The sequence below is a fragment of the Anomaloglossus baeobatrachus genome, chromosome 3 (genome assembly GCF_048569485.1).
Source record: "Anomaloglossus baeobatrachus isolate aAnoBae1 chromosome 3, aAnoBae1.hap1, whole genome shotgun sequence".
NCBI lineage: Eukaryota > Metazoa > Chordata > Amphibia > Anura > Aromobatidae > Anomaloglossus > Anomaloglossus baeobatrachus.
The window spans coordinates 436245245-436264416 of NC_134355.1; the positions used below are offsets into that span (position 1 = coordinate 436245245).

The 19172-nt window shown below is 43.5% G+C and overlaps 1 protein-coding gene across 1 annotated transcript in view; it reads left to right on the forward strand.

Annotated features, from left to right (window-relative positions):
* Positions 1-9894: 9894 nt before the first annotated feature.
* The window catches only part of CHRND (cholinergic receptor nicotinic delta subunit), an 80586-nt gene continuing 71308 nt past the window's right edge, over positions 9895-19172 (forward strand). Inside the window, exon 1 of the mRNA XM_075338495.1 lies at positions 9895-10025. Coding sequence (XP_075194610.1) covers positions 9911-10025 — 115 coding nt within the window. The 5' untranslated portion in view covers positions 9895-9910. The remainder of the gene's footprint in view (positions 10026-19172) is intronic.

The window sequence follows — 19172 nt, forward strand, 5'->3', positions numbered from 1 at the left end:
ACCAGTAGGGTATGGCTCCCAGAATTTACTAGGAGCGTCTCTTTAGGCCGCTCTGCATTATTACCATGAGAGCAACACCCCCTTGGTAAAGACCATAAAAATTCTCACAAAATAAAAAGGCCCATCAATGGAACCATATGGTGGATTTATAATCAGAAACTGGAATACTCGGAGGAACAACGGGAATAAAATAAGAGTAAAATCTGGCTACTTACAAGGGGCTGCTGATAAGTCTTTGGCTTTACCCAGAAAGAAACGAGATAGGATCATGAAACTTTACATTTATTCCACATACTCTCCATTGATGTCAACACACTTCTTACATCGATATTCTAAGTTCTGTAAGCCTAGCAAAAAGAAGGATTTCGGTTGTACCTCAAACCAGGCATCCGTAGCAGCCATGGCATCAGAAATGATGTGAAATTTGGTACCCTTGAGGTGTTTCTTCAGGTTTGGAAACAGATGATAGCTGGAGGGAGCTAGATCTGGTACAATAAGGAGGGTGGTCAACCAGCTGGAAGCCCAGGTCTGCCAGTTTTGCTGTGGTTGCTTGTGCAGAGTGAGGGTAGGCATTGTCTTGCAGGAACAAGATTCCTTTGGACAGCTTGCTGTGCCTTTTGGCCTTCAGAGCTGCCTTCAATGGGTCCAAAGGTTCAATATAATACCTTGCATTGATGGCTAAACCCTTTTCAAGGTAGTCCACTAGCAGCACGCCCTCTTTATCCCAGAACCCAGACGCCATCACCTTAATGGCTGATTTTTGCACCCTGAACTTCTTTGGACGAGAAGAAACACTGTGCCTCCACTCTTTTGACTGCTCTTTGTTTTCAGGGTCATACAAATAAATCCAGGTCTCATCCATAGTGACCGGTTGATCCAAGAAGTTCTTATCAGTCTGGAAATGCTGACATGCATGCTTCTCTCATCTGTTGTCAAACATTTGGGGACCCACTTTGCAGGTAGAAAACACATTCACGGGAAATCCCCATGATGTCTGCTATTGCTTTAGCTGATATTCGTCGATTCTCCAGTATGAGGTTGTGCATAGCATCGACGGTCTCTGGAACAACAACCACTCCCGGTCATCCAGGACGTTCCTCATCATTGGTGCTGAAGTGGCCCATTTTAAATTTGGCAACCCAGTTCTTAACTGTGGAACATGAAGGGCATTGATCCCCCAATGTCTGCAACATATCACCATGAACATCCTTAGCGGACTTTTCATTGCAGAAATAAGAATTTTATCACTCGTCTGATCTCAGCTGTGAATATTGCATTAGACTCTGACATTTTGTTTTTATTGCGTAAGCAACAAACACAAACTTTTTAAAACATATATTAGACACATAAGGCTTTCATGTGATGTAACATTCGTTACCATAGAAACATAAAAGATCACAAAGGCAAAGACTTATCAGCAGCCCCTTGTATAACCTTGTGACAAGTGACACGCACGCACTGGGGTCTGGGAGTTACTCGTTACCGGACTGGCTGTGTTCTGCTCGGAGGATGTCACAGCGACAGGGCCGGGTTCCGTGACCCCGGAGGTGTCTTTTTAATAAATGACGAAGGTGGTGGGGATTATTTACAGGGGAGATGTTGTAGGGAGATGTTGTGATACCACCTGTGGTTTGCAGCAAGACAGGTTCCGCCGCTGCTGTTCAGTTCCCCTGGGGTCGGTGGTGACACAGCAGAGTTGGAATAGCTCTCCACAGGTAGAGCTATGCCCCAGGGCTTTTGGGAGTAGTAGTCTTCACAAATGGTGGAGATGTAAAGGCAGGGTTCAGGGCCGGCCATTAATTCCAAGACACAGGATGTTGAAGTCCCAAGTTCTTTTACGCACAGTTTGAGATGTTGCCCTAGGAGCACTGAGACCTGCTGTGATGGGGCTCCAGCCAATCCCGGGTAGTTCGGAGGCTAAGACCAATGTTACCTTTTGTATACCTTCACTGGTCGACTTCCTGCGCTGGCTTCTCCCTCCTGCCCTGTGCCCTCACACACTGAGCCCCGAGCCGGTGACCGCGGACTAGAGTTGAGCGCGGTTCGTGGTTCATGGTTCTCCAGTTCGCGGCTCGAGTGATTTTGGGGGCTGTTCTAGATCGAACTAGAACTCGAGCTTTTTTGTAAAAGCTCGATAGTTCTAGATACGTTCGAGAACGGTTCTAGCAGCAAAAAAAACAGCTAATTCCTAGCTGGCTTTCCGCTGTAATAGTGTAAGTCACTCTGTGACTCACACTATTATGACATTTCAGTGTATAGTGTGCAGGAACAGCGCATTCAGATCACTGCTGTATATATAATTTTTTTTTTTCCCCTTGTCTTCCTTCCCTAAGCGCGCGCGTGTAGTGGGGAGGGCCAGCATGTCAGCCAATCCTAGACACACACACAGCTAAGTGGACGTTTAGCCAGAGAAGCAACAGCATGTGTGATAGGATGTCCATGTCACATGTCCCTGCATTATAAAAACGAGTATCTGCCCGTCCGGACGCCATTATCTCTTCTGCGTCCTTGGTGTCAGACATCACTGGCTCAGCTCCTATCGCCGATACAGCTGTATTACGCTCCATACACAGCGCTGGACAGCTTAGGGATAGCACTTTCTATCAGTCCTTTTAACGGCTCATACCGGCAGGGTCAGAGCCATAGGTGACAGGTCCTGAAAACAGAGTTTAACAGCTACAGAAGATGACAGCGTCTGTGTAGCTAAGGTCAGGGATTTCCTCGCTGCATTTCCCCATTAGGAGGGATAGAAAGGCAGGCTTCCTTTCCTCTACCCAGAGACCCACAACCCTGCCACTGTACCCTCCTGCCCTTTGCACACTCCAACTCATTGTTACTAAGCCATTATACTAGCAAACACTCAGTGAACCTAGTGGCATCCTAAACGTGGCTATTGGACTTCTGTATAGTCCCAGTAGTGCACAGATATTTGCAGCACGTCTGCCTGCATTGCACACTCCAACTCATTATAACTAAGCCATTATACTAGCAAACACTGAGTGAACTTAGTGGCATCCTAAACGTGGCTATTGGACTTCTGTATAGTCCCAGTAGTGCACAGATATTTGCAGCACGTCTGCCTGCATTGCACACTCCAACTCATTATAACTAAGCCATTATACTAGCAAACACTGAAGATAGACCATCTACCAGCAAAAGTAAGATGTCTACTACTTACCGTTGACAATACGATGTGCTCCCTTTTTTACGGACACGAACAACAGGAACAAAGGTAGATGATGGCCAAAAAAGGAAAATGCTTGAATGGATCTCAAGTGGTCCAACAAGTGTCCTCTCAGCCACTTCAAGTACCGCATCCAAAAAACACCAGTCCTCTGAGTTGTCATCCCAATCAAACTTGCTTTCTCCCAGCTCTGAAGTCTCCATCAGCCCTGCACAGTATGGTGGAACTGAGATGGCTGAGTCTGCAGAGCTGTTCAGTCACACTATAGCCTGGGAATCAGAAGTCTGCTCCCAAGCTACAGTGAGTACAGACCAGGAAATGTTCTGCAGTGATGCCCAGAACCTTTGTGACTCTGATTCAGGCCATGAGGACCAAGTTTCTGAGCATAATGTTGACCCTTTGTCACAAACTGTAACACCTGTGGTTATAGACAATGAGGAACATACTGATGACGATGAGACGCAGATACCAGATTGGGATGACAACTTAAATATTCGGTCGGGGCAAGAAGAGGCTCGGTCTGAGGGGGAGGGGAGTGCAAACATAACAATTGATGATGAAGTTCTAGATCCCACCTACTGTCAACCCCCAGTCAGGCACTCGAGGAGGTCAACAGAGGCGGTGGAGGAGGATGCAACCGACGACGAAGTTACCTTGCGCCTTCCTGGACAGAGTCGGAGCACTGGTAGCACGTCTACAACTGCATCATCAGCCACCACTCTGCCTCTGAGCACTAGTCGGGGGGGCTCAGCAGGTCGCATGCCCTCTAGGCCTTGCCTAGCCTGGTCCTTTTTTGACATAGAAAAAGATCGCCCAAATTATGTGATGTGTAAAATTTGTCGTGATTCTGTTAGTAGAGGTCAAAACCTCAGCAGTTTGACAACTTCTTCCATGAATCGTCACATGAATAAATATCATAGGTCCCGGTGGGAAGCTCACCGTGCTGCAATGCGGCCTAGCGGAGCGAACCATCCACGGCCTGCCCCTTCCAGTGCATCCGCGCGCTCTTCATCTTCTAGGACTGTGGGGACAGCTGTCACACCTGGTTTTCCACGCACAACTTCCACCACTGTAACCGCAACAGGCAGTTTGCTTGGTAGGTCGTCAGTTGGTTTGGAAGGGGAAACAAGTGTGTGTGTACAACTCTCTCAGACATCGATAGCACCAACGTTGGATGAAGGCAACATCATGTCTCCGCCTGCACTTTCCTCACAAACCTGCATTTATCCAGGGACACCCTACTCAACACCGTCTACACACAGCAGCCAGATCTCTGTCCCTCAGATGTGGTCAAATAAAAGGCCATTTCCTGCGACCCATGACAAAGCTAAGAGGTTGACTCTATCCCTCTGTAAGCTCTTGGCTACCGAAATGCTGCCTTTCCGCCTAGTGGACACACAGGATTTTAGAGACCTTATGTCTGCCGCTGTGCCCCAGTACCAGATGCCTAGTCGCCACTACTTCTCTAAGAAAGGTGTGCCCGCGCTACACCAGCATGTCGCACACAACATCACCGCTTCCTTGAGAAACTCTGTGTGTGAACGGGCGCATTTCACCACCGATACTTGGACCAGTAAGCATGGACAGGGACGTTACATGTCGCTGACTGGGCACTGGGTAACTATGGTGATAGATGGTGAAGGGTCTGCTGCACAAGTCTTGCCGTCCCCACGACTTGTGTGTCAATCCTCTGTCTGTCCAAGTTCCGCCACTGCTTCTGCCTCCTCCGCCTCATCTGGGTCCTCCACCTCCGCCCCAAGCCTGCCTGGTCAGGCCACCAGCATTCTCACTACGCAGAAGGAATCACGCACCCCTCATTACTATGCTGGCAGCAGAGTGCAATGGCATCAGGCGGTCTTTAGCTTGACATGTCTTGGAAATAGGAGTCACACTGCGGCTGAGTTGTGGGCAGCTCTGGAGACTGAGTTTAATAAATGGTTGTCTCCACTCAACCTGCAGCCTGGTAAGGCCGTGTGCGACAATGCTGCAAACCTGGGTGCGGCCCTTCGCCTGGGCAAGGTGACACACGTGCCTTGTATGGCTCACGTGTTGAACCTTGTTGTCCAGCAATTTTTAACACACTATCCCGGCCTAGATGGCCTTCTGACCAGGGCACGAAAACTGTCTGCTCACTTCCGCCGTTCAACCACCATTGCTGAGCGACTTGCATTGCTCCAGACGTCTTTCGGCCTGCCGGTTCATCGCCTGAAATGCGATGTGGCGACACGCTGGAATTCGACTCTCCACATGTTACAGCGACTGTGGCAGCACCGCTGAGCCCTGGTGCAATACGTCATGATGTATAGCCTGGGCCAAGGAGATGCAGAGGTGGGGAAGATCATCCTGATGGAGTGGTCTCAGATCAAGGACCTATGCACCCTTCTGCACAGTTTCGACATGGCGACGAATATGTTTAGCGCTGACAATGCCATTATCAGCATGACAACTCCAGTCATTTACATGCTGGAGCACACGCTAAACACTATTCGGAGTCAGGGGGTGGGACAACAGGAAGGGGAGGAACTACAGGAGGATTCATATGCGCAAGACACAACAACATCACCAAGGTCCAGACATTCATCATCACCAACGCGGCAGGCATGGGACCATGGGGGACAGGGATCAGCAAGGGCGCATGGTAGCAGGCGAAATGTTGAGGAAGGTGCAGGAGAACATGAAGAAATGGAGGACGAACTGACCATGGACATGGAAGACTCAGCGGATGAGGGAGACCTTGGTCAAATTTCAGTTGAAAGAGGTTGGGGGGAGATGTCAGAGGAAGAAAGAACGGTTAGCACCTCTATGCCACAAACACAGCGTGGACTTGGTCCGCATGGCTGCGCAAGACACATGGGTGCCTTCTTGCTGCACTACCTCCAACATGACCCTTGTATTGTCAAAATTAGAAGTGATGATGACTACTGGCTTGCCACACTATTAGATCCCCGGTACAAGTCCAAATTTTGTGACATAATTCCAGCCATAGAAAGGGACGCACGTATGCAGGAGTATCAGCAGAAGCTGTTACTCGATCTTAGCTCAGCTTTTCCACCAAAGAACCATGCAGGTGCAGGGAGTGAATCTCCCAGTTGTAACTTGACAAACATGGGACGGTCTCGTCATCTTCAACAGTCTACACGTACCAGTAGCACCGTATCTGGTGCTGGTAACAGCAATTTTATTGAATCTTTTCATAATATTTTTAGACCCTCCTTTGCAAGGCCACCAGAGACAACAAATCTGACACATAGTCAACGGCTGGAGAGGATGATACAGGAGTATCTCCAAATGAACATCGATGCCATTACTTTGCAAATGGAGCCTTGCTCATTTTGGGCTTCAAATCTTGAAAAATGGCCAGAGCTCTCCACTTACGCCTTGGAGATTTTGTCGTGTTCAGCTGCCAGCGTTGTCTCTGAACGTGTCTTCAGTGCTGCTGGGTGTGTGCTGACAGATAAGCAAAAGCGTCTGTCCAGTGACAATGTGGACAGACTAACGTTCATCAAAATGAACAAGTCATGGATCCACAAGGAATTTATTACCCCTGTGTCATCCTGGGGAGAGTAAATGCTTGTGTATTTTGAATGTGCTTGATGCAAATCTAGCTGTGAAGTGTACAACTAGGGCACAAGTGCTGCCACTGATGGGGTGTCTGTGTGGCCCAATTTTTGGAAAAAAGGGAGACTCTTCTTGGAGTAACCCTTGCTGTGTTTTTAAAAATGATCCAAGATGCACAGCGCTGGGATCAGGAAAGACTTTGCTACCTACCCCGGTGTCATCCTGGGGACGGTTAAGTATGGTGTATTTTTTAATGTGCTTGATGCAAATCTAGCTGTGAAGTGTACAACTGGGGCACAAGTGCTGCCACAGAAGGGGTGGGTGTGTGTTTGGCCCAATTTTTGGAAAAAAGGGAGACTCCGCTTGGAGTAATCCTTGCTTACATTGTTTTTAAAAATGATCCAAGATGCACAGAGCTGGGATCAGGAAAGACTTTGCTACCTATCCCGGTGTCATCCTGGGGACGGTTAAGTATGGCATATTTTTGAATGTGCTTGATGCAAATCTAGCTGTGAATTGTACAACTGGGGCACAAGTGCTGCCACTGAAGGGGTGGGTGTGTGTGGGGCCCAATTTTTGGAAAAAAGGGAGACTCCGCTTGGAGTCACCTTGCGGTGTTTTACATGATTTTAGAAGGGCGTGCCATGCCTATATCTGTGTCTCCTTCTCTTTTTCCTTGTCCTGCTCTTTTGTTTTCGCATGAGTATATGTCCTTGTCACTTTCCCATGTGTTTGTGTTGTGTTGTTAGTTGTTTGTCACCTTTTGGACACCTTTGAGGGTGTTTTCTAGGTGTTTTTATGTGTTTGTGATTGCCTGCCATTGTTTCCTATGCGGTTCGAGTGGTTCGTCGAATGTTCGACGAACCGAACTCGAACGAGACCTCCGTTCGGCGAACCGAACTCGAGCCGAACCGCGACCGGTTCGCTCATCTCTAATCATGATATGTTTTCTTTGTAAAGAGATGTAGTTTTTATTGGCATTGTGGGACATTTGTGACTTTTGATCATTTCTTATTTCATTATTTGAGGCTGGATGAAAGAAAGTATTTATTCTGATGCAGTTTTTCATATTTTTTTAACATTCACTCTATTTTAAAAATTGCTTCAAATGGGTTAATACAAAATATGTTGTTTTGTGCATTTGATTTTTATAAGATTAAATAACTTTTTAACATATTACTTGGAATTTATTTTTATTACATTTTTAAGCCACTTACAAACATTTTATAATTTTCTTTACATTATTTATTAGTCCCACAAGGGGACTAGAACATGTGATCTTTTGATGACATCTTTTACATGTTGTGTTCTTGTCTCAGCCATTCATTTGTAAATTTGCCTGATGAAGAGGCCTCAGTGTTCCAAAAATCTTGCTAATTTTCCAAGCTAGACAATAAATGTATTCCTAAAATCCTTTTGTCCTTGTTTACATAATAATACCACTCTCACAAAAAATACAAAAGGGCAAATGTAATGCACAAGGGAAAAATATTAGATCTGAAAATCGTTGCATTACAAAAACAAAACAAAGAAACGACAATCTTTGCAGACCAATATCTAATTGTCCAAACATCAGAAGGAATCGGGCACTACTAACATTCCATGTGCTAGTTGAAACAGCAAAGCTGAAAAGCTGAGATGGAGAGACAGATATTCGGGGGTGCCATGACCAAATAGGTATTCAATTCAGGCTTATAGAAGAAACATAGAGAATGGTCAGCACTCACCCACTATCTTGTAAAAACATTCCTTTATCTCATCAATTAAAACTGGAGTGGTTCAGTGTGGAGAGAGGATGTGGAGAGCGGCGGGACAATGGCTGCCATTTTTCGCAGGTGTTTGTTCTTCTACAGGTCCTGACCAAGGATCATACTAGCTTTCTGGTACCCTACTATGGTGTGTTCCTGATTGATTGACAGCCGAGGCTGGCATCATGATTGCACAGCTAGCCTGATCGATAAGCTGTCTGATACTTGAAGCAGATGCAATTGGCCTCTGAATCATCAGAGGAGTGCAGAGACACTGACACTGCCCAAATCTAGAGGTTTGCCAAGGTTCAGAGCCACTTTTACAATCTGTATTGCACAGCGCTAGTAAGTAATCACTGCGCTCCTTGCCTAGGTGACGGCATTCCACTGATAGACTGCAGAGGTAAGCGGTAATTGAGAAAATGAAGAGTAAACAATAATTAAAATTCCCTCCTCTGTTAAGAATAGAGAGGATTGTGCCTCCCCTATTTCCTCATAGACTGTAAGCTTACGAGCAGGGCCCTCACTCCTCTTCGTACCTGAATTTTGTTATTTTGTATTGTCTCATATTGTCTGTATATGTCTCCTCTGAATTGTAAAGTGCTGCGAAATATATTGGCGCTATATAAATAAAACGTATTATTATTATTAATAATTTCAACGTTGTTGTCTTTACAAACACTTTGCAAATCTACCCATTGAAGAACTTGAGAACAATCCTTATAATACAGTAACTGACTTCATAAAAATTATATTATAGGACATATGCTAATTGATAAATATTAGTGAAGCCTGTGTTTATTTCTTGGGGTTACATTTTATTAATGTGGGGTCACATTTTACCTATTTTGCTTATTTGGGGTATAATCATTAAGGAATACACTATATATATATATATATATATATATATATATATATATATATATATATATATATATTAAAGTCAGTCAATGAATTGGAGAAAATGACCTTCGTTTTATTATTCATTCCTCAATTTTGCAGATATACTGTAAGCCAAAAGTCGAAATTGGCATCCAACTTGACTGAAAGGCAACATTCCACATTACAGCATGTATGAAGAGGATGACTTTACTGGTGTGTCCATTAGCACAGTCAGCTGTGATGTGATATCTGCTTCCTCTCCCTATCATAACATGGAAATATGTATGTGTAAATGTGATCGAGAAGGTTATTTTACAGTTTTTTTTAACGCAGTATAACTAAAGAGTGGTCTATAGTCTATACAATTTGGAGTAATTCGCCCTCGTTTCCAGCAGGCAGCATAGCCTCTTACATTCCTGCTTTCAGTGTATTCCTGGTATGTTACATGTATTTTCTGGTGTCTTGCACCTGCCCCTGTCTGTCTCCTTTGCTAGGGTCACATTTCCTTTCCATAGTCTGTTCTTTACTGTCAGCCCGGATGTGGAGGAAGGGCAGCAAAACGGAACAGAGAAACTACCAAACAGCAGAAAAATTGGGAATCATGGCATGGTTATGGGTTATCGTCACACTGAGTTTAGCGCTCTACTGTCCAGGTAAACGTCTAATGCTTATTGTGCAATCTACATATTTCTAATTATATAAGTTACTTTGCATTGGTGCCATCATCTGTATTTTTATGAATGTTCCAATATCATCCTCTATTAGTAGCCACATTTGGAAGAGTAAAATCATCATTATCGTTTTATAACTTTTGTGTTTTATGTTGTGCTACTAAAAGGAAGAGTGATCATTCACTTGAATAGATATTTATGGTAATCCTCTAATTCTTTTATTACATCTTGTATATTTGGATCAGTCGTGCTTTACTCATTAAAAAAAAATTGCAATAATTCTGGATCACTTGGAAATGAATTACGAGTTAAAAGTAAATTCTAGTGAGTTTTATAAAAGAGTTAGGGTATATGCACACGCTGCAGTTTTAGCTGCACTCAAACTGCAACCAAAACTGCACTTTGTCCCAGAGTGCCTGGAAATGTAGAAAAAAACCATTTGTAATGATGGTGCGTTTTTGGTGTGTTTTTTGGTGCGTTTGTTAATTCTGAATTTGATGAGTATCTTGGTGAAAAAATAGTGATGGGTGGACCGGTTCAAAGGCACGCGTGAGGGTCAGACACTCAGGAAATAAAAAAAATAAGGGAAAACTAAAGAAAGAAAAAATAAAGCTAGCACAATTTATTTACCGAGTCACCTGCATGGCTGTACACTGCTCCTGCAACCTCTTATTCTTCTTCCAGGGCCGCTCATTAGGCTCATGCATATTCACTGCTTCCTCTGCCCACCAGCGTCTGTGATTGGTTGCACTCAAACAGCACTCACAGCTTGTGTGACAGCCTGTCTGATGCTTTCAATTACAGACTCTGTGAGCGGGTGTACAGTAAAAATAAAAAAAATGTTTTTTAAAAAATAGCTTGCGGTCCATTGCAAATTTTGATAAGCAGCCACAATAAAGCCAGACAGCTGGGGCATGATATTCTCAGGCTGGGGAGACCCACGATTACTGGTAGCCCCCTCAGCCTAAAAATAGCAGCCTGCCCCAACAACCCCAGCACTTTACCCGGCTTTTCCAGATTGCCCTAGTGCGGTGGCAATCGGGGTAATAAGGGGTTAATCTCAGCTCACAGCTGACACTAAGCCCTAGATTACTGATGGCAGGCATCTCTGAAACCTTCCATCACTAATCTGTAAGTGAAAAGAACTAATCACAAAGACCCTCCTTCATCCCTTTATTAATCCCCAAAACTGACCTGTAGGTCCTACGTAATCCTCACGAGATCCCGCGACAGTCCTGGCTCTGCTACATCTGAGCCTGGAGAGACTGAAAACATGTCTGATCTCTCTAGGCTCTGGAAACCACTGACGTCACTCAGTTTACCGGCTGGCTCTGTCACTGTTAAAGCACGGGGCTGTGCCACTAACCCCGCCAGCCCTTTAACACTGACAGTGCCGGCCCGGGGAGGGGAGTGCGGAGCTGCCCCACACTCCCTATCTCCAGCCAGCACTGTCACTGTTAAATTGCGGAGCCATGAACTGCACCCCACTAGCCCTTTAACACTGACAGAGTCGGCCGGGGAGGATGCGAGGCTGCCTCGCATTCCCCGGCCGGCACTGTTAGTGTTAAAGGGCTGGCAAGGTAGAGGCATGGCCCTGCACTTTAAGCCAGAGTGGGGTACTGAGGTCACCGGAGGTCATACCTTGAGAACCCGGGTATGACCTCTGGTGAACTTAGTGACATCAGTCACTGCTAACATCTGGGTCCCACACATCAGTATTACCTGGAGCCTGGAGAGATTTCACTTATAGATTAGGGAAGGGGGGGGTCTTATAGATAGCTGCCATCACTAATCTAAGGCTTAGTGTCAGCTGTGAGCTGAGATTAACCCCTTATTACCCCAAATTCCACCGCACCATGGTCAGGAAGAGCTGGGTAAAGTGCTGGGGTTGTCGCATCTAATGGATGCACAATCCTGGGAAGCTGCAGGCTGATATTTTTTAGGCTGGGGGCTCCCATTAACTATGGGTATCAGCAGCCTGAGAATACCAGCTGGACAGAGTGCTGGCTTTATCTTGTCTGGTTATCATAATTGGGGGAACCTGCACGCTGTTTTTTTTGTTTTTTTTATTTATTTATTTTTACTGTTCGCACGCAGACCGGTTTTGTGATTGGAAGGATTAGCCAGGCTGTCACACAGGCTGGGGGCACTGACTGCAATCACACACGCCGATGGGCGGGGGAAGCAGTGAATATGTATGAGCCTAATGAGCGGCTGCTGCCAGCCTCGCTGGTGATCGGTGAGTATGAAGCGCATGCACCTAACCCCTTTGCAATGGATTCTGGGGACCGGCATCCAGCCAGATACCGGGGATTAATCCCACACCGACACTGAGTCGGCGGGGGATTGATCTGAGAATCCTCCCATCACTATTGTGAAACTCAGGGATAAAACGCAAACAGAATGAACATGCTGCATTTTTTTGTTGGAAGTTTGTGACAAATAAACAGCAGACAAAAAAACTGCAACATGCGCAGGGCAAATCTGAATTCTCATAGACTTTGCTGGGAAGTAAAAAATCAGAACTTTCTGACAACGAAACTGCACCAAAAATATGTAGCAAAAAACGCAGCGTGTGTATAAAGTCTTACAGCCTGTCTCTTAGTACAGTTATGTACCATGACTAGAAATTAGTCACCCCAGTAGATATTGCTCATCTTCATCAAACTTTGGCGAAAACAGTAGGACAACCAGATAGATAGGTAGATAGATAGGTAGATAGATAGAGAAATAGATGGACTACTTCTGGTAAATATTCATTTTGGCTTGGTTGTGCATGTGTGTGTTGTGTCAGTTTGTGCACATGTGTGCGTGCATGTGTGTGCACATACAGTTAGGTCCAGAAATATTTGGACAGTGACACAATTTTCGCGAGTTGGGCTCTGCATGCCACCACATTGGATTTGAAATGAAATCTCTACAACAGAATTCAAATGCAGATTGTAACGTTTAATTTGAAGGTTTGAACAAAAATATCTGATAGAAATTGTAGGAACACATTTCTTTACAAACACTCCACATTTTAGGAGGTCAAAAGTAATTGGACAAATAAACCAAACCCAAACAAAATATTTTTATTTTCAATATTTTGTTGCGAATCCTTTGGAGGCAATCACTGCCTTAAGTCTGGAACCCATGGACATCACCAAACGCTGGGTTTCCTCCTTCTTAATGCTTTGCCAGGCCTTTACAGCCGCAGCCTTCAGGTCTTGCTTGTTTGTGGGTCTTTCCGTCTTAAGACTGGATTTGAGCAAGTGAAATGCATGCTCAATTGGGTTAAGATCTGGTGATTGACTTGGCCATTGCAGAATGTTCCACTTTTTTGCACTCATGAACTCCTGGGTAGCTTTGGCTGTATGCTTGGGGTCATTGTCCATCTGTACTATGAAGCGCCGTCCAATCAACTTTGCGGCATTTGGCTGAATCTGGGCTGAAAGTATATCCCGGTACACTTCAGAATTCATCCGGCTACTCTTGTCTGCTGTTATGTCATCAATAAACACAAGTGACCCAGTGCCATTGAAAGCCATGCATGCCCATGCCATCACGTTGCCTCCACCATGTTTTACAGAGGATGTGGTGTGCCTTGGATCATGTGCCGTTCCCTTTCTTCTCCAAACTTTTTTCTTCCCATCATTCTGGTACAGGTTGATCTTTGTCTCATCTGTCCATAGAATACTTTTCCAGAACTGAGCTGGCTTCATGAGGTGTTTTTCAGAAAATTTAACTCTGGCCTGTCTATTTTTGGAATTGATGAATGGTTTGCATCTAGATGTGAACCCTTTGTATTTACTTTCATGGAGTCTTCTCTTTACTGTTGACTTAGAGACAGATACACCTACTTCACTGAGAGTGTTCTGGACTTCAGTTGATGTTGTGAACGGGTTCTTCTTCACCAAAGAAAGTATGCGGCGATCATCCACCACTGTTGTCATCCGTGGACGCCCAGGCCTTTTTGAGTTCCCAAGCTCACCAGTCAATTCCTTTTTTCTCAGAATGTACCCGACTGTTGATTTTGCTACTCCAAGCATGTCTGCTATCTCTCTGATGGATTTTTTCTTTTTTTTCAGCCTCAGGATGTTCTGCTTCACCTCAATTGAGAGTTCCTTAGACCGCATGTTGTCTGGTCACAGCAACAGCTTCCAAATGCAAAACCACACACCTGTAATCAACCCCAGACCTTTTAACTACTTCATTGATTACAGGTTAGTGAGGGAGACGCCTTCAGAGTTAATTGCAGCCCTTAGAGTCCCTTGTCCAATTACTTTTGGTCCCTTGAAAAAGAGGAGGCTATGCATCACAGAGCTATGATTCCTAAACCCTTTCTCCGATTTGGATGTGAAAACTCTCATATTGCAGCTGGGAGTGTGCACTTTCAGCCCATATTATATATATAATTGTATTTCTGAACATGTTTTTGTAAACAGCTAAAATAACAAAACTTGTGTCACTGTCCAAATATTTCTGGACCTAACTGTATGTGTACATGGTGTATAGGTCTATTTGTGTGGTGTGTCGGTGTGTGCGCACATCTGTGTGTGGTGTGTTGGTGTGTGCATGGTGTGTTGGTGTTTGCACATGTGTGTGTGGTATGTCAATGTGTGTGTGGTATATTGGTGAATGCGTGCATGTGTGTAGTGTACACTGGAGATCAAAATTAATGAACAATGTATGTTCATTTGCTTTATTCAGAAATAATGTAATCTACATTGATCAACATTTGAAGGTTTTTGTTTTATTTTTGTAAGGGGTACACCATGCCACCAGAACAGTGTTTTACAAAAGATCCAAACTTTATCAACATAAAACCTTTATTTTGCCCAAAACGTGTTGATCATAATTAGAGAACAACAATGACTATAGCAGAGAGAAAGATTTTAACTAAATTTTCTGAAGGTAACAGCAGTCACCAATCAGTAGGAATTGTAAAGGCCTTTGCTTTGAATTACTTTAGCACATCTGCGTCCACAGGACATCACTAGTCTCTCATACTGCTCTGGTGTGATTTTGGTCCACTCTTCTTCCAGTCTCTCCCACAATTCTTTGACTGTTGTGGGTTCCTTGGCCATAACTTTGTCACAAAGGATTTTCCAGAAGTTTTCTATTAGGTTTAGATCAGGACTCTGGGCTGCCATTGCATTGTTTGGCTACGTTCACACAGGGCAGTTTTGCACCATTTTTAGGCCACGTGAGCACATTGCGTTCAGTAACTTGTAGAAATGAACGCATCCTCTGGCAGAATTTGTCATTGTCAAATTTGGTTTTGACCACATGAATGCAGGAAATATGCAAGCGTTTTTGCCGCGTTTTTGCCGCATTTTTACCGCGTTTTACATGCAGTTTCAGTGCTTACATTTTTAAATTTTGATGTGTTTTCAACACAAATACACAACTAAAAAAAGTTTGCACATTCAAACAGTAGGAAAAAAATTGAAAAAAAACAAAACAAAATTAATAATCTCTAAATCGTACATTATAATGATAATTTACTGAAAATTGTTAAAGCAATTGAATAATTATGTTCAAAATAAAGTAAAAGTATTGTTTCACTCATTTTTTTAACGTCGGAATGGATGTGAGGGCAATTAGAAACTGCTTGCCCTCACTATAATGTCAAAAACGCATGCTTTGATTTTGTCAAAAAAGCATGCGTTAAGCATCAAAAAAGCATGTAAAATGCTAGAAATTTCTTTTAGGATGCATTTTGATAATTCTCATTGACTTCAATGTTAGCAAAACGCTGCCACAATGGCAAAAACAATTGACATGTTGCTTCTTCAAATGCAGAGATTTTGACAAATTTTCGTCAACAAAAATGCAGCGTTTTAAAATGCATTGTGCGCACAAGAAAGCCCTATTTCCCTTAGACTTTGCTTGGAAATCAAAACGCATGCAATTTTGCATTAAAACGCTGCAGCTCAAAACGCTTCGGAAACGCATGAATAAACGCAACGTGCGCACATGCCCTTAGCATGGTTTTTTGCCTTGGTTTTATGCAAATCCATGCTAATAAAACGCTGCCTTCAGTCCCAGCAATGTCTATGAGATTACAAAAATCTCATACATACACACACAAAACACCTGCGCTGTTTTCCTGATGGTTTTGCTGTGTTATTAAAGTAATGAACATGTTCATTCTTTTCAGCGGTTTTGTCTTGATTTTTCACCCTAGTAATGGGCAGACTCGCAAATATCCTGGATCGGCATATCTACAAACCATAAATAAATTCCCTATTAAAAATATCTTTATTCATCATCTCTTTAACCTTTGTCAGGCTGCATAATTTTGCCAAAATTTCTCGACCCCTTATCTCGGAAGGGGGGGAGATATTTTATTGAAATTTGGCCAATATATTCTGGACCAAAACTGCTGAGATGTCACGAAATGTTAGCCCTCTACGGCTTTTCGAAAAAAAAAATTCTTGCAATTTAAAAAGGGAATAGTTACAATTGTACCTATTCAGCCGGACAAAGGTTAAAAACTGTCAATACAGTGCACAAAAAATAGCCAAAAGGTGGATAAATGGTGAGGTAGGGACAAGTGTGCCAATCGCGGATATTCCAAGATGATTTTGATTGTATAATGAGGCGGGAGCGGGCTAATACTCTCCCTGTTAAACTTCCCCCTACCTAAGGCTGTGTGCGCACGTTGCGTTTTTTCATGCGTTTCCGCAGCGTTTTGAACTGCAGCATTTTAATGCAAAAATGCATGCCTTTTGATTTCCAAGCAAAGTCTATGAGAAATAGGGCTTTCTTGTGCGCACAATGCTTTTAAAAATGCAGCGTTTTAGTAGCAGAAAATTTGTCAAAATCTCTGCGTTTGAAGAAGCAGCATGTCAATTGTTTTTGCCATTTTGGCAGCGTTTTACTAACATTAAAGTCAATGAGAACTCTCAAAACACATCCTAAATCAAAATCCCAGTGTTTTACATGCTTTTCTGATGCAGAACGCATGCTTTTTTGACTAAATAAAAGCATGCGTTTTTTACATTATAGTGAGGTCATGACGTCTCCTTTTTCACACACATATAGTCCAACTATAAAAAAAGTGAAAAACAATAATTTAACGTTATTTTATACATAAATATAATATCACAATAACCTTTTTAATAAAATTAGCTATTTTGTGTATGATTTCAAGCATGATTTTTCTTATTATTTTTTCCATTTTTTTCATAGTGTTTAAATGTTTAAACTTTATTTAGTTGTGTATTTGTATTGAAAACGCATCTGTCTTTAAGCACAGAAAATGCATGTAAAACGTGATAAAAATGTGGCAAAAACGCTAAAAAAACGCATGCGTATTTCCAGCGTTTTTGTGGTCAAAACCAAATCTGACATTGCCAAATTCTGACAGAGGATGCGTTTACAACTGCAAGACACTGAACGCAACGTGCGCACACAGCCCAACAGTGGAGTGTAAACACATTAATACTCGATGCCCCGGTATTTAAATATGATGGTTGAAAGGATTGGGGAATTGAAGCAGGCGTGCTATGCTTACCGAATTACCAGTGCAGCTCATTACCCTCATGCATATTTACTGCTTTCCCCACCCATCGGCGTCTGTGATTGGTTGCAGTCAGATTCGCCCCCAACCTGTGTGACAGCATCTGACTACAACCAATCACAGGTGCTTTCTGCAGGTCTATTGTACAGTAGAAATAAAAAAAAAAAAATTGGCATAGGGTCCCCCCATATTATGATACCCAGCACAGATAAAGCCCATGGCTACAGGCTGCAACTCCCAGGCGTACATTTATCTTGGCTGTGTATCAACATAAGAGGGACCTCATGCTGTTTTTTTTTTTAAATAAATAATTTTAAAAAATAGCATGCGGTTCTCCTAATTTTGAAACCCAGCCAAGATAAAGTCTGAAAGCGGGAGGCTGGTATTCTCAGGCTGGAGAGACCCATGTTTGTTGGGCAGCCCCCAGCCTAAAAATAGCAGCCTCCATCCACCCATGATTGTTCCATCCATTAGATGCAACAATGCCAGCAGTTGCCGTCTTTGAGACACCGCCCATTACTAATCTGCAAGTGAAAAAAAATAACAACAAACACCGAAAAAATCCTTTATTTCAAATAAAATACCAAAAAGCCCCTCTTTCACCACTTTATAAACCTCAAAAACACCTTTGCAGGTCCAACATAATCCACATGAGGTCCCATGATGATTCCACCTCTGCTACATAGCTGAAGTCATAGAGCACAATCATGGAACATGACCACCCGCTTTGATGTTTATATTCAGAGAAAGAGCCACGATCAGAGGTGATGTCACTCAGCTGACGGTCCTCCACCTGTGACCGCAAATAGCCTGAGTGATGTCACCACCGATCATGTGGCTCACTCAGTCCTTGCCTTAACCTCACAGTGGGCAGTCATGTTCTCTGGTGCTTGCTGTGATCTTCAGATGTAACAGAGCTGGAATCATCATGGAACCTCGTGGGGATTACATCAGACCTGCAGGGGTGTTTTTGGGGTTAATAAAGTGGTGAAAGAGGGGTTATTATTTATTTTATTTTAAATAAAGGATTTTTTGGTGTTTGTGTTTATTTTTTTTTCACTTACAGATTAGTAATGGGGATGTCTCATAGATCCTTGCCATTACTAATCTAGGGCTTAGTGCCAGCTGTGGGCTGACATTAACCCCCTCATTACCCTGATTGCCACTGCTCCAGGGCAATTGGAAACAGCAGGGTAAAGTGCTGCAATTGTTGCATCTAATGGATGCAACAATCCTGGGCGGCTGCACTCTGCTATTTTTAGGCTGGAGGGCGCCTAATAAACATGGGTCTCCCTTGCCTGAGAATACCAGCCCCCAGCTGTCAGGCTTTATCTTGGCTGGGTATCAAAATTGTGGGGGACACTGTTTTTTAAATTATTTATTTAAATAATGTTAAAAAAAACAGCATGAGGTCCTTCTTATTTTGATACACAGCCACTGCAGCTTGTAGCTGTGGGCTTTATCTTTGCTTGGTATCATAATATGGGGGACCTTATGCCAATGTTTTTTATTTACTTATTTATTTTTACTGTACGATAGAACCGAGGACAGCGTCTGTGATTGGTTGCAATCAGACATTGCCACATAGGCTGGGGGTGCGTTTGACTGCAGCCAATCAC